This window comes from Limulus polyphemus, unplaced genomic scaffold, assembly GCF_000517525.1.
Source record: "Limulus polyphemus unplaced genomic scaffold, Limulus_polyphemus-2.1.2 Scaffold1760, whole genome shotgun sequence".
Classification (NCBI taxonomy): domain Eukaryota; kingdom Metazoa; phylum Arthropoda; class Merostomata; order Xiphosura; family Limulidae; genus Limulus; species Limulus polyphemus.
Window position 1 is genome coordinate 132,496 of NW_013667370.1, and position 16,057 is coordinate 148,552.

At 31.0% G+C, this 16,057-nt stretch overlaps 1 protein-coding gene across 1 annotated transcript in view; it reads right to left on the reverse strand.

Moving 5' to 3' along the window:
* The window catches only part of LOC106464851 (prolow-density lipoprotein receptor-related protein 1-like), a 141,039-nt gene that overhangs the window by 31,909 nt on the left and 93,073 nt on the right, over window positions 1-16,057 (reverse strand). Inside the window, exons 33-42 of the mRNA XM_013925008.2 lie at window positions 14,977-15,093; window positions 12,095-12,214; window positions 10,559-10,678; window positions 9,688-9,810; window positions 8,575-8,697; window positions 7,953-8,212; window positions 7,310-7,488; window positions 5,690-5,913; window positions 2,970-3,143; window positions 1,586-1,750 (exon numbers count right to left, since the gene is read on the reverse strand). Coding sequence (XP_013780462.1) covers window positions 1,586-1,750; window positions 2,970-3,143; window positions 5,690-5,913; window positions 7,310-7,488; window positions 7,953-8,212; window positions 8,575-8,697; window positions 9,688-9,810; window positions 10,559-10,678; window positions 12,095-12,214; window positions 14,977-15,093 — 1,605 coding nt within the window. The remainder of the gene's footprint in view (window positions 1-1,585; window positions 1,751-2,969; window positions 3,144-5,689; window positions 5,914-7,309; window positions 7,489-7,952; window positions 8,213-8,574; window positions 8,698-9,687; window positions 9,811-10,558; window positions 10,679-12,094; window positions 12,215-14,976; window positions 15,094-16,057) is intronic.

Below are 16,057 nucleotides of genomic sequence, written 5' to 3' on the forward strand. Positions count from 1 at the left end.
AAGTCAATAAACGAGATGACATGGCATTTCACCCGTGACCCGTCTCAAAAAGAGTTAATGTGCCAGCTGTATGATCAGATGTACTAGTAATTGTGGTTTACTTTCTAGTGGCAATCTGATCAGATCTACTAGTAATCATGGTTTAACTTGTCTGTGTCAATACGATCAGATGCACCAGTAATTATGGTTAACTTATCAGTGGTGATATGATCAGATGTACTGGTAATCATGGTTAACATGCCAGTGGCAGCGCGATCAGGTATACCAGTAATTATGGTTTAACATACCAGTGGCAATATGATCCAATGTACTAGTAAGAATTTAATACAGTTAACTTGGTAAGTGCTAAGTTTTTAATACAGGGATTATATACTACTGATGTTTTTGTGTGCTGATATTAATCCAAAATTAACATTTGTGATCTTAAAGTTTTATGTAAAAAAATAAAACTTTTTTTACAGAAAACATTTCAACTCTGAAGTAATTTATTGTGTGTGTAAGAGTGACTCTAATGTTTTTAATTTTATGGTTCAATTTTGCCCTCAAGGCTTAATGCAACTATCTGAGCATGATAGTTAATACAGGTACCTCGGTTACTGCTTGATAATTAATACAGGGTTATTAAAATGATCTATAATCCATAAATCAGCAAAGTCTTGCAATAACCACAGCTGACATAAAATTGTGGTGGAACAGCAGCTATCGAAACTACATTTGGATATTGTTTGTCATTTAGGAAAGGTTAAAAAGTCCTTTCTGACACAAAAGATTCTTACCCTCACTTCATAAAAATATGTTCACATAGGAGATTTAGAAGTTCCAAGCCAATAATATCTTTTGTACCTAAAGGAACTGGTAAACAAAGGAATATGGATTTCTTTGGGACACCAGGACTATTTAGAAAGAGAAATACAAGTCATATCTTAGCCATGTTAAACAAAGTGAGGTATTTTTTAACTGGTGAGAATCCACAAATACAGATCAGTAGCAAAAGACATCCACGTGCTCCAATAAACATTATGCTACACAATCAAGAAGGATCTCCATCTGTACAAGTCACAAATTGCACTGTCACATACCTCAAGCAGCTGGAAAATAAAATTGGTATTCATGCTATTCCACATGAACACATACTGGTCAAGTTGCCTGACACAGTGTATATATAGATTTTGATGCAAACAACCAGGATGGTAATGGAAGACATGCAAGAAAGAGTGCTGTGCTTTGGACATGACAGCCTTACAATGGATAGTTTGCTGCAGAGCTATTGTCAAGAGCATGACCACTGTAACAAAGTGGTGAGGTTCCAAAATTCTTTTAATATAATTTTCTCAATGCTCTGTATAGCTGACTTGGTTATTGCTAGATATTTAATACAGATAACTAGGTATTTTTAAATGTTACCACTGTATCCCTTATAAACTCTATGGTCTAGGTAGGTTAGCTGAAACAAACAAACAAAAAAAAACTTGCAAAGTATTTGTTAAAGTACTGAGTTCCTTCATCAAAACTTGAATTAGTTATTCTTTCTTTGTAAAAACTGTACTGCAACGGTACCTTATACACATCTATTTGGCAAACTTACTTATTCCTGATTGAGGAGTAGGGGGAACAACAGTGCAGGCTATCTTTCCTTCTGAAGTTTGTGTTTCAACCATACCATTAGGACACAAGCAAATAGTTTGATTGAAAGATTTAGCCATGCACAGAGCTCCTTGTCCACAAGTGTTGTTCTTACATGGAGTGGTCACTGAAGGAAAGAGAAACACAAATTATAAACTTGAACAAGATTTAAAGCCTTATGCACTAACTAAATCTCAGCACAACAGAAACTTATGCAGTCACAGTGTATTATACACATCATAAGCCTCAGTAAAATAAAAGCAATATTTACAGCATAGTTTACATAGAAATTACAGTAAACTAAAAGCAATGTTCTGAGTATACTGTATAATAAATCTCATTACAACAATAATTTTTGCAGTATACTATACACATTAGCAAATTTCAGTAAAAAAAAAAAACAGTAGTATTCACAGTATTATAATATACAAATTAGAAATCTCTGTAGAATAGCAGTTATGTTTGCAATATTCTTCACAATTATAAATCTCAATAACAGCAGAGCAATGTTTACATACAGTAAACATTATCACACTTATCATACAAACAGTAATATACTGTAATACCCTGTACGCACTGTACAACAGATATATTGTAGTATGATTTAAAAACCATGTGCTCAGAACAACAGATATACTGAAATATGCTGTTCAGAACAACAGTAAAATACTGTAGTATACTGTACACATAGTACAGCTCAGTACAACAGATATAGTATAGTATGCTATACACACCATACTGCTCAGAATAACTAAATACCATACACATTATATGGCTCAGTATACTGTACACACCAAAATTGTTCAGAACAGTAATATACTGTAGTATGCTGTACACACCATACTATTCAGAACAACAGTAAAATACTGTATCCATTGTACAACTCAGTAGAACAGACATACTGTAGTATGCTGTACACACCATACTGCTAAGAACAGATTCACTGCAATATATGGTGCATGCCATAAAGCTCAGTATAACATTAATATGCTTCAGTACACTGTATATTTTTAACACAAAAAAAGTCTAAATGCCTTGCACCAATGATATGTGAAATAATAAGCTTTCATTGGTCAGACATAAAGAGTAGACTCTTGAAACATATTCGCTAGTTGTTGACAAATTGATAAGATTAAGTTTTACCAGTCTGGAGGAGTTTCAATTGGAACAGTAAAGCAGGAGACTTATTAGTTCTGGAATGCAGAAGCTTATAATTAAAGATTAAGTTTTATACTGAGAGAGAGAGAGAGAGAGTCTTCATTAGAAATATAAAAAACATTTACCCAAGTTGCATGGACAATATATAAAATAAAGCAGCTGCCAATGGGATAGCCGCATACACTTACAGGTTGGGTCTTGCTTCTTTTCTTGTGAAATCAGTATGTCATTAATCTTCCCACTAAATGCTTTGAGGTATGTGATATTTCCACGACCAAATTTGTTGAGACGCATCACACTGTTTTGGTGTAAGGTGGTCACAAACAGGAAGTCTTCAAAAACTTCAATCTTTAATGGTTTTTCTAGACAATATATTTAGAAATATTACAACCTATATCATATATAAGAAGAAATAATACAAGAAAATATCACTTCACACATATATAACACGATAAATAAAAAATCATGAATTTTATAACCTGCAAGTAGGGATTGTAAAAAAGTAAGCAAACAAGGCTGGAGATACTGTAGACATTATTTACTCAAACTACAAACCCATATTTTAGCTCCATGCTGATACCTAGAATTACATTTGGTGGAGTCAAAATAGGGATTTGTAGTTTAAGTAAATAATGTCTGCAGTATCTCCAGCCTAAACATCCTTACTTTTTTTACAATCCCTATTTGCAGGTTTTTAAATTCCCAATTTAAGTAAAGTATTACTTGATATGGTAGCTAATTTTATACACTGTAATGATAATAAGTATAGCTAGTAGCTAGCTGACATGGTTCATGATGATTTACTGTAGCTATTGACTATTTGATCATATTAGTTCGAGATGTAAAAAGATACACCTGGAGATTTGTTTGAGAATATTTTGACCTTTTATAGTTTCTGTGTAACTAAACTCTCTCTCTATATATAATGTATAACAATGGGCAAATATATGCCTATACTAAGACACAATCCTCACTAAGAATGTAAAAAATTTTTAGCAAGTAGAAAAGCAGTCTTTTCAAATAAAATATACATGTCTAAAACATTGCTTTAAATAAACCTCTGTCTTTTACAGTAATTATTATATGAATGTGTGTAATAAAATTTAATATTACATGTACTGCTTTCTTTTACTCCTTTACTTCATACATAATATAAGAGGTGACTCCCTAAAGACACCAATTGTATAGTGTACAAAGCAGTTGAGTATCTACAAGTTACAAAAATCTAATGTTTATCTATTATTGGTTAGTAATTTTGTTACACCCTGTATTTAACCTTTTTAAAGGAACACCAGATATTTGTAAGAAAGCTAATTTCAAGGGGTAATAATAACATTGTTTACTCTAGAATCAAGATGTTTTTTAGTTTATGTAAAATACAAAAGAAACAAATCATCTTTTCAATACCTCTACAACCTTCACAGTACAATATTTAGAACTCTACAAAAGGTTTGGGTGCAATATACCAAACTCTTTTTCTGTTAGGCTGGCATGAGAATAATAATTACAAATGGGCCATTTCGTGCAGATTTTCTTTTCCTTGTAAGACTCACATGCTTTTTTGTGCATTTTTATGTGTACAGCCTTAGCAGTCAATAGCAAAAGGTTTTAAAGTGTTGTTTGAACTGCATCTTTACTGTTTAATGTGCTTTTAGCCCAAATGTTCTATTAACATTTTGTGCAATTCATTGCAATCCCTATTATAAACCACTATCGTGGTTCATGATATTATTTACATAAAAATATTTTATAGCTACTTATGAATGATGAGGTAATATGTAACTGATAATTATTTCACATACAAGTAAAAACATGATCACATTCTTCTACAAAAGAGCATGAATTAAGCAGTTTTATTGAAATATTAAAACAAAAAAAGTAGTTTTAGAAATTGGATATTTTCATAAATGTTATATATATTTTCCCCTAACATTTACAGAATTTAGGCTGCATGCATGTCACTGGGAGGTCATAACAATCGCAAGTATTCAAAGTGAAAAAGATTTAAGTTCAAATGCTTTGCTTGTATATTAGTTGACATCAAAAGATAGCACAGAAAAAGTTACTTCATCATGTAGTTGAAGATCAGTACAAGGAAACTAAAAAAAGGGAACAAATGCCACAATAAACAGTGAAAAATTCTATTCTGTATGTATGTATATAAAATATACACAGTACTACAAAACAAATATCAACTTAGTTTTAGACATACACAAATGAAAACTACTAAGTGTGTGAGCTTTAATCCAGTTTTGAAGAGGAAAAATAGCAGTAACCATGAAGTTGAGCTAAGCAAAACAGTCAAAGGATCTGTATACTTGGAATGATACAAAAAAGGCTATCATATTCTCTCAGTATTTGCAGGCTCCAACAAAGAAATTAAATGTTAGGAAAACTTTTTTATACAAGGTTAACTCTACATTATTATTTTTAGCTGTGGCATAGCAGCTTACAGAATGGCTCAGTTTTTTTCATGTACAAACTTTTAGCTCATAGCTCCCTAATCTCTTGACTGATTTGAGAACTAATTACAGTTTTGGACTCAGAGGGTCAAACCCTTTCAAGAAAAGTATTTGATCATGCTCAAGGTCTCATAGGTTAATTTACTCTAATCCTGCCTAAACTAATTTTAAGTGCTACGGCTATTTAGGATTCTCTATTGTCTAATTTCATTTGTGAATGTATTCCTATAGATGAAATCTTGTGATTTGATAATGTTGTTAAGAAAATAATTTTCTTTTCTAATGAAAAAAATTTTAACTTTTGCTGACAACATTCAGTATTCTGAGGAAACTTTAATTTTGCTGGGATATTGGGCAAACATTACAATAAACATATAATCAGAGCTGCAAATCTCATCTTAACATGTTACCAAATATTCAAAACACATCACAACCAGCTAACACACCTGTTGAGAATTTTTTCACTAAGTTTCTCTGTTTGGTTCCTAAATGAATAGATTCAATGGTGCGAGCTTTTGGGTCAGTCCAATAAAGTACTCTGGCAGGGTAATCTATTGCTAACCCTGTAGGCCACTGGACATTTTTCTTCACAAAAGTAATCCTCTCTGAGCCATCAAGCTGTGCTCTTTCTATCTTGGCATCAAGACCCCAGTCTGTCCAATACATATATCTGAGAACAGAAATAACACAAAATGTAAAACTAAGTTTGAAGATAAAGTTATGGTTAGCTTGCCAAGATCATACACAGTAAAATCACACAATATTTAACAAAAAATTTCACAACATTATTCTCAAAAGTCACTGATGAGATCCAACAAAATATATTTCATGACTGAAAGCCTTAATAAGTACATAAAGGAAAAATAAAAATACTAGTAATCCAGAATTATAATAATTAACTATAATGCTGAAAAGCAATTTACTGAAGGATATTAGAATCTGTAAATTTATTAGCTTATTGATCTAAACTAAGTTATTTAACAACTCTGCAGAATGATTTAATTTGAAACTTGACATTCAGAATGTTAACAGGCAAGTCTTATTATTACTTTGAAAATAGGCTTTTTTGTGTACAACATTGTTATAGTATGTATAGCCTCACAGGTATGAGTATGGTTCAATGAACTGACTGCTCTTATAAGGTTTATTATGCACAAAAGAATGGTTCCAACATAAAGTCAGCAATTGAACTGCACCACATGGTAGCCTTTGGAGAGTGCAAAGGTGTTTTCTGCTATAGCCTGGAGATCTTCACTGGCTTAGCTGATACAATATTAGCTATAAATATGATCATAAGGTGTGAAATGACCAGTTTCCAGCAAATGCAACATGCAAACTCCAATACAAGTGTTTCTAAAATTTCACAAACATGCACATTCCACTCTCAAATGAGTCAGATGGTGCAAGAAAACATATGGAGGGCACTGCACAGATGACTATGGTAACAAGTCTGATGTGCCACATCCTGGGTGGTACTCACACCATGGATGGATCAACATTCAAGGGTTTGTGGTATGCTATACCTCTCAAAAGTGTCCACTGATGTTTGTGGAGGATCTGACTCCATACAAATGGTTAGATTTCATGTCCATTTTCTTAATCTGTTAACAGCAAACGGCTGTGCATGGCCCACATTTTGTGTTTTCTAAAAAGCAGTATATTCAGAATACTGCCTTAATATTGCTACCATGCTAATAAGATCTGTTATTAAAACTATGCAAATAAAAATGTGTGAGACTGCAATAAATAAGTGGAATGCACTTCTCGTGATCTCTTACGCATGTACACCAAATATTTCACCCTTGTGTTACGCAGTTTACCCTACACTGTTTTCAATATCCATACTGAGTACTTACTGACCCTTGTTTTTCAATACTTTATCAAATTCTTAGTCCTCAATTAAGTCTTTGTTTTTCTCCAACAAATTCACTTCAAAACAGTCAATACAAGTGCAAGGTATGTAAACTAACTTGTGAAAACTTATACACCATAAAAGTTAAGTCTTGTCTATATAAACACCAAATTACAAAAAATAAAACATTCATCATTTTTTTTTCCATTCATACCCGTGTAAAGGATCCAACACAATGTCATGAGGTTGATCCAGCTCAGTTGTCACCAATGTTCTCAGATGAGAACCATCTAGAGTTGCCATTGATATAGTGTCTGTGCCAGCATCAACGAAGTACAGGTAGCCACCCACCCAGTCCACAGCAATGCCACGAGGTTCAGAAAACTCTGAAAGCTAAACAGAAATGGAATACAGTTTGAGGAAAAACTGTGAAAGCATTACTTTCTTATATATACCAGTAAATGAACTTTAGCAAAAACTTACAAAAATAATTAAAGATATTGTAATGGGTTACACATCAAATCTTAAGTTCCTAAATAATCTTTACTACTGACAGCACAATTATGCTCAACAACAGGTTAAGTTTATTTTAACTAACAACATAACTATACTCAGTTATATGTTAGGCTTAAGTGTTGGCAGCTTAATGATTACAATGTAATCCAAAAATTAAAAGAAAAAACAACAATAGAGATTTCTTCCACTTTATCTTGGTACTAAGCATTTACTGTAAAATGCACATTAACTATACGAGATGTCTGATAATGTACTGATTCAAGGAGGAATGGAAGTGAAAACAATGACAGAAAAAGGAGTTTGATTTTTTTTATTTTTATAATGAAAACATTGCAACCTACCACAGTAATTGGTTGAGACTCGTCTTCCCTCTTTAGTCTTTTAATAGTAGTAGTAGTATGATTGATATATTTATAAATTGATTTTTTATGGGTATTTGTCCAGTAGAAGACCACTTGGTCTGACTTGAAGTGCAGGTCAATGGATTCCACACGGCTAACAGTAGAAGGTACTCCCAGCAGTTCAGAGAAACCGTCAACCTTATGAGGATTAATCGATCCCAATATACCCTCAGTGCCAATCAGTAACACAGGTGGATCACCTACCAACAAAATTCAAAAATCTAATTTCCTTTTCGTATCCAGCTTCACTGTTTAAATGAGCTTTTTTTTTCTAATTACTTGATGCTCTCAGTAATACTAAATACTCAATAACTATTTCTTTTGTAATAAAGAAAAAAAAAGTCTAATGTCTATATTCCATTGTTACAAAACTAAATGTAATACTTATATTCTACTGATGTGTGAATAACAAAATTTACTATTTATGTTCCTCTAGTGTGTGATTAGTACAATCTCACATGTTTAAATCATTATTAACAAAACTTTAAACACCTTCAAACTCATGACTATCAACATCCATTTTTAACGTATTTGTTGTATAAAAATAACAGATATTCCTGACCTTCCGCACGACAGCCATCATCATTTCCTTCAACACGATAAAAACCTTCAGCACAAGAACAGCTAGAATTTCCTGACTTTTTAACTGCACAAATTTGGGAACAAGTGCCAAAACTACATGGATCTGTAAGAATTATTATCAATTTTCACTTCAACTTGTACACATTTCATTTAACTTAGGAGATAATTAATAGCTAAATCTTATACATGAAGAGCAAGAAAATTAAATATAACAACCAATGTACCACTGCTCTATGTGGTTCATTACTTCACAATATAATAGTCTGATTCAGTACTTAGGAAAATTTGTCATTATATAGTGGTAATTTTAACTACTTGAAAAAGTGAAATGTTGCAATGTAAAAATTCCTGCTTGATACATATTTAGTAAACTGTGTAATTTAGAAATTATACAGTTTACCACCTAATAAAGTATTAAGTAATATTTGAATTACCAAAACTGTACATATTAATACAGATTACTAACTGACAAAACATTAATAAAAATACAAAATTTCAAATGTGTATAAATATGATCACCTGATAGCAGTACATTAAATAAACTGAAAAATGTTTGGGCACTTTCAAAGAGTAGCATCTTATTCGCTAATTTTCTAATTAAGATAAGGGAACAATTCAAAAGTGCTCAATATTTCTTGGTTGTCTTTTTTTACACTTATATCTCACTAAATGGATGATCATCTGAGAACATTCTAAACAAGCTTAATAATTATAACAAATCAACTCTTTGTTTCATTTTTTTCTATTCATATTTTCCATAATATTAACAATACACAATATGAACAAAATGAAAGGAAATTTTATTTTTTATCAAAGGATTTTTAAGATGAACAAAGCTTACCCTAAACTGTGCACTACTCAAATAGAGAAACAGCGAGTTTAATAAATAATCTTGCTCATAACTTTATTATCATGAAGATGACAGTGTATGATTATTAGAAAATTTTAAATATTATACTGAGTTCTGTTTTCAGTGAAGATCACAACACTAAGTCACTTTAAGGGAATAAAGGAATAAAAAGTAATTCTTATTAAAATTGAATGCCTAATAAAGTATTTCTGTAGCTCAAGAGTTAAAAGCAGAACAACCTACCACAGTCTTTTTCATCTGAGTTATCTCCACAGTTGTCAGAACCATCACATTTTAGGCTCAGTCCGATGCAATGGCCATTATCACAAGTGAATTTCTTTGAGCCACATGGGTTCCTGCGAGCACCTGTAGACGTATACTACTTTACTACAACTCTCTCAAAGCAGACAATTTACTGTTGAGCACATGTGTACTTGTAATTGTGTAATAAGCATATTTTCTCTGAGAAATTTTACTTCCAAAATTCTTGCCATATATACATAAATCAAGATAAGCCACATGACTATACATACTATTTGTAACACTTTTTATATTATCAATTTTCCTTGGTGGCTCGTGTTTAGTTTGGTATTTATATTTTATATTATATGGGACCTACTGTGGTCACTGACAATTTTCACTTCTTAAAAACTTTTATTAAAAACTACTATTAATTTTTTAAGTAGATTCTAGGAATACTAGCAGAGTTTATAGAAGATAATATATAGCAAAGAACTTCATTTAAATCACATTATAAAAAATACATGCTTTAAATGAGAGAAGTTGCTAGCCAATGATATAAAACATGGCATACACTTATGTTTTATAAGGTTCTGCACATGCATGGTTCACATCTGTTTTAAAATGTTTTGTTGTTTTATATTCTTCAGCACTTTTAATGGTGTAACTTTAAGTAGTTTCATATTTTAATTATGATTTGGAAAAGTATAGTGCTTGAATGTACATACAGACATTTATGTAGGACTAAAATATGGTTAAAATTGATTAAAGTTATTTCATTTAATCATTTTTCTGTTTACTCTAACTCTTAAAAAGGTTTTTTTTTGTTTATGCCACTGTAACTTTTCCAACATCTTAACAACATGACACTTACAGAGTTTTTCATCTTCATCAGAGTTGTCTCCACAGTTGTCTTCCTCATTACAAACTAGACTCTCAAGAATACAGATGTTATTCTTACAACGGAATTTACCAGGTGGACAGGCTTGTTTTTCTACACACAATAATAATTACCAGACTTTCAGGAACACTAATGTTATTGCTACAATGAAATTTACTGGGAGAGCATACCTAACTTTTGTAAATGTAAAGATTAATAATTACAAACCAGACCCTCAAGAATTTCAATGTTACGGTCACAATGGAATTTACTAGGACAGTATATCTAATTTTTCTAAATGTAAGGATCAATAATCACTACTAAGACTCTCAATAATGTAGATGCAACTGTTACAAAAACACATACCAAGCAATAAACTTGCTATTCTTGAAACAAACAATAATTAATAAATACAAATTACTTAGTACGTGAACCATCATGTTTCCTTGAAACAGATGATAATTAATAACTACAAACTAATTTAGAATATAAAATAATATTGTTACAACAGTATCTACCAAATGGACAACAATGTTTTTCTCCAAACAGTCAATAATTAATAAATACAAATTACTTCTCCAGAATACAAATGCTATTGTTACAACACAAATTAGCAAGTAAACAGTCTTATTGCCTTTGAATTAGACAATGATCTGAAAAATGCATATTACTCTTTAATCAAAATTTACCAAGTGAATAGATCTATTTTCCTTTATACATAGAGCAATTAACAATGACAAACTATGATCTGAAGAATGCATGTTATACTTGACATTTACCACAGAACAACCTTGTTTCTTTGGACACAGACAAATATTATTTGATAACTATTTCTACTACAAAGTACACTTCTAGATACATATATAAAGACTAAACAGTAATCAAAAGTTTTAATGAATGAAAATGTATTTTTAAAACCTTATGGATAAACTACTTCTACTTTATCTAAACAAAAGTTACTCTCACAAATTAATTCTGTGATGCAAAAGTTCTTATTTTTCTATATTAAACAAGATAATAAAAATGCTGATAAATACAAATAAACTATTACACAACTGCTAAAAATTGATGAGCACACACACACACACAACTAATAATTAGTTAAGGACTTGTTGAGAGTAATTTAAAAAAACAAAATAAATTATTAGGATGGATAGATAAGCCTTTCTCCATCTAAAAGCATCTAATTTTAAAAGTTATATTATAATGAACAAATGCATATAATAATTATTATATGAAATGGCTTTCACCTAAGAAATATTTGTATTTTCAGATTCTGAAGGGAAAATTTCATTAAGAAAACTATATTTGAAAAAATAAAGGTTTCAAGTGGATTTTTTTTAACTTTGAAATATTATTTTCAAAGTTACAGATCTGAAAGGGGGAAATTTATCAAGGTAACTACATTTCGAGAACTCAGGGTTGAAAGATAATTTTTTCCTTAACGAAAATTGGTATTCACAGTCATAGTTTGGTGGAAACATGTCACAATGTTATTTGATGAAGAACATGATTAAATGATACACATACCACAGAGTGTTTCATCCTCATCAGATCCATCTACACAATCACTTTCACCATCACACTTCCACAGCGATAAAATGCAATTTCCATTCTTACAAGTGAATTCTTCAGGTCTGCAAGGATGACCTGTAACAAAAAGTCACAGTAATTCAAACACCTAAAGTATTTTAGTTTATTATTGGTGAGTAAAGAACATTACATGAAAACCCAAAAATTTTTTGCATTCCACTATTATAAGAGGCCTAACTGTATATTTTTGGTTTGCTCTCCCATGTAGTACTGAGGAGCTGTGATTTGGCTAATGCAGATGGAGAAATCAAAAAACAAATCACAATTAAAGTAGTAATATCTTTTTATATAAAAAAAAATTGCAAAGCTCTTTAAGTGAGTTCTTGAAATCTCTTGCTGCTTAATTAACAGTCTGTCATCTGCTTGATGTACATTTAGACCACTGATAAACTCTGGCATTAAAAAATTATTTGATGAAAATTACCTTCAAGCTATGCAACAACCTGATGTTTATAATTTATCTAAAAAATGTAGGTTTAATTCACATTAGTTAGGTTGTGATATTATGAACTAAATTGAATGTATGATACTAAAATTCAGTACAGTGGCCTATAGTACACTGCACAATGACATTCAATGGTAAGTCTTGTTGATCATAAGGAATTCGTTTTTGTTTGTATCAGGATTCATAACTGCTTCAGTGGAAAAAAAAAGGATATTAAATGTAAAATATAAAATTAATTGCACATAGAAAATATAACATTTTGATTAACAAAAATAATTAAATAAAATTATATGTTTCACATTTTATTAGTTTTTTTAAACTGCGTAAACTAATGATCTTATGCCAATTTTCATAGATTTTGTATGGTATTATAGGAATAAAACTGAAAACAAACTATTGGAGATGCTCAACAGATTTTAAGTTAATGACATTAAAAAACAAAAAGACAAATTTAAGACAGAAAAATTTATTTTATTTTAATTCCTTTAGAATGTACTTTTCAAAATTTCATAAATACTAAATTCAACGATTTTTTACTTATAAAATACATATTCTTTAGAATTTGTTTGTTTGTTTTGAATTACGCGCAAAGCTACACGAGGGCTATCTGTGCTAGCCGTCCCTAATTTAGCAGTGCAAGACTAGAGAGATGGCAGCTAGTCATCATCACCCAATGCCAACTCTAGGGCTACTTTTACCAATGAATAGTGGGATTAACCACAACATTATAACACCCCCACAGCTGAAAAGGCGAGCATGTTTGCTGGGATGGGAATTTGAAATCCTTTAGAAAGCTCCTATCAAGTTTTATGCAGTTTGATTCTGAGTGATTTACAAAAGGTCAAAACATAGAACTCCCTGGTCCATGCCCTAGTTACCAAGTATATGTTTTAGTTAGTGGATTGTAGATATCTGGTATGTATCTCGGTCAGTAATGTGACTAGTTAGAATTCTATAAACAGGTAGAGATATGTCTAGCTAGTATCATATAAATCTAAGAGTTATTTTGGGTAATGCTACATCTATATACCTTGAATATATATTAGGAAATAATGTATCTAGTTAAAATGTAGATGTGTGTCCTGAACTGTGATGTGTCCTTTTCTATATTTATTCTACAAATAGATGTGAATGATCAGTATTTTTTTTAACTGTTTGTCATTTTTTCTCAGGAATGATATGCCTAGTTAGTATTCACTTAGGGTAGTGGTGTGTCTGTCTGGCATCTTAATTAAATAGTATTCATTATGGTAAGAAAATAAAGTATCTCACTTTCCTATAATGTATACTCTATAAAAACTTAAAATTTTTATAATATTGTAATTTTGAACATACTAAATCCAGTCAAGATAATTTGCTAAATTCTACTTAGTTATTACTTTGTGTAGCATGGTCAAAATATAGAAACTGCTAACAGTTTCATGAAATAGTTGTATTGTGTCTTATCTAACATTTTATATGTTGGATTTCTCTAAGAATTTCATGTGAAGTACAGATATTTCCAGATTCTCATGATCCAATTTTCTGTTTGACAAAGGTAGGGTGAATTTCAAATGCAGTCTTTGCATTTTTAAACAGATTAACTTTTGACTTGGAAGAGCAAGACTTGTAGTTGAAGTCTTATTCTCACTTCACCATTCAATTTAAGTTGTTGGTCATCTGTTATCCTCAATCCAGGACAGCTTATTTTAATTTCTCTTCTTATCGATAGACAGTTTTCTTTCAGTTGCTTCACGTTTTAGCTCATTGTATTTCCAAAGTTGATTTTACATTTCATTTCATCACAATGATATAATTCCCCACTAGCTGGTTAGCCATTATCATTTTTTATTTTTCATTCCACCATTATAAAATCACTAAAATCCATCCTTTCACATACTATATCCTTGAATCTCCAGTTATTGTGAGAATCAGATAACAGTGTGCAACAATGGCCCTGGGAATACCAAATTCTGGGCAGTGATGCACCTAGTTAGCATTTTAATTACCTGGTATTTTTTACTCTTGGTTGTGATGTTTCTGGACAGTATTTTAATTACCTTGAACTTATTCTGGACAGTGGTAATTCTGTTTAATATGTTAATCACTTGGTACATATTATGGATAATGACATGTATGGTTAGTATGTTAACTATCTGATACTTATACAAGGCAATGATAATTTTGGTAATTCTAATGCTTAAAGCTATTTTTACAGGTTTAGAAATTTCACTTTATGGTCTGGATGGTTAAAGTGTAACATTCTTTAACAATATAAGCAAACCATTATATAATATTTATCACTAAGAATTTTTTGTTTCAAACCTAAACATTACCAGTAACACTTATGCATAATATTGTCAAAATAACACAATGTAAAATAAAATCTAATTACCACAGTTTTCCTCATCTGAACCATCAAAACAGTCAATGTCCCCATCACACTGCCAGCTACCCAGTATACAGAAGTTGTTTATATTGCAACGAAACTCTGTTGGACTACATGTACTATCTATAATAAAATAAAACAAGAGACCATGTGTAAACTAGTGTAAAATGACATTTTAATTAACAATTTTTATATGTAATAGTTTGTTTGAAGAAACAGACTTTTCTACTTAGCAATACCTAGTGAAAAAATAAGACTTCATTTTTTTTATTACCTAAGGTAAAAAAGAAGACTTTACTTAGCAGTTTATATGTGATAGATACCTAAAATAACAGTAGACTTTACTTCATGTAATATCTAAAATAACAGACTTTAATTAGCAGTGTTAATATGCAATACCTCAAATAGCAAAGACTTTACTTAGCAGTGTTTACATATGCAGGTCTCAAAAATTACACTCATATGCTGGTTTTTATAAGTGCTTTTTGATGTAGGATGAGCTAAAATTGTTGGTCGATCATTTGACAGAAAAAGTGCATTTTTCCAGATGAAATATACAAATTTAGCATAAGAATATGTGCTCAAGTAAACTTGGTGAACAATGAGAATAAAAATTTTAAACTGCAAGAAAAAATAATTTATAACTTCAAAACGAAACTGGATACTTTTTCTCATGAGCAAGTCATTGCAGTATGCAAATGCACATCAGCTACCCTTGGTAATGCTGTATGCAGCGATAAAATCGATGAAAACTGTCACACTTTGGCTGCCGTAAAAATGTTTAACATTTGAAAATACTTGGAGGGTGGTGGTAATATTGAACAGAAAGAAAAACCAAAGGACTAAAGTTGAAAAAAGAAAACTTAACCAGAAAAATGAGTGATGAATATAAAAAGGATAGCTGGTTAGAAGAATTTCCTTTGGCAAAAGTTGAGAGTGATGAGTTGTTCTTGTAAACTTGTAGACAATTTCCAGAACTTTCAGATAGAGACTTAGCCCTAGTTAAAGACATCAGTGCAAAATGCAGAAAAAAAAAGTAGAAATATATCACAATAAGAGAGCCAAACAACCAAATGTATTGAATGTA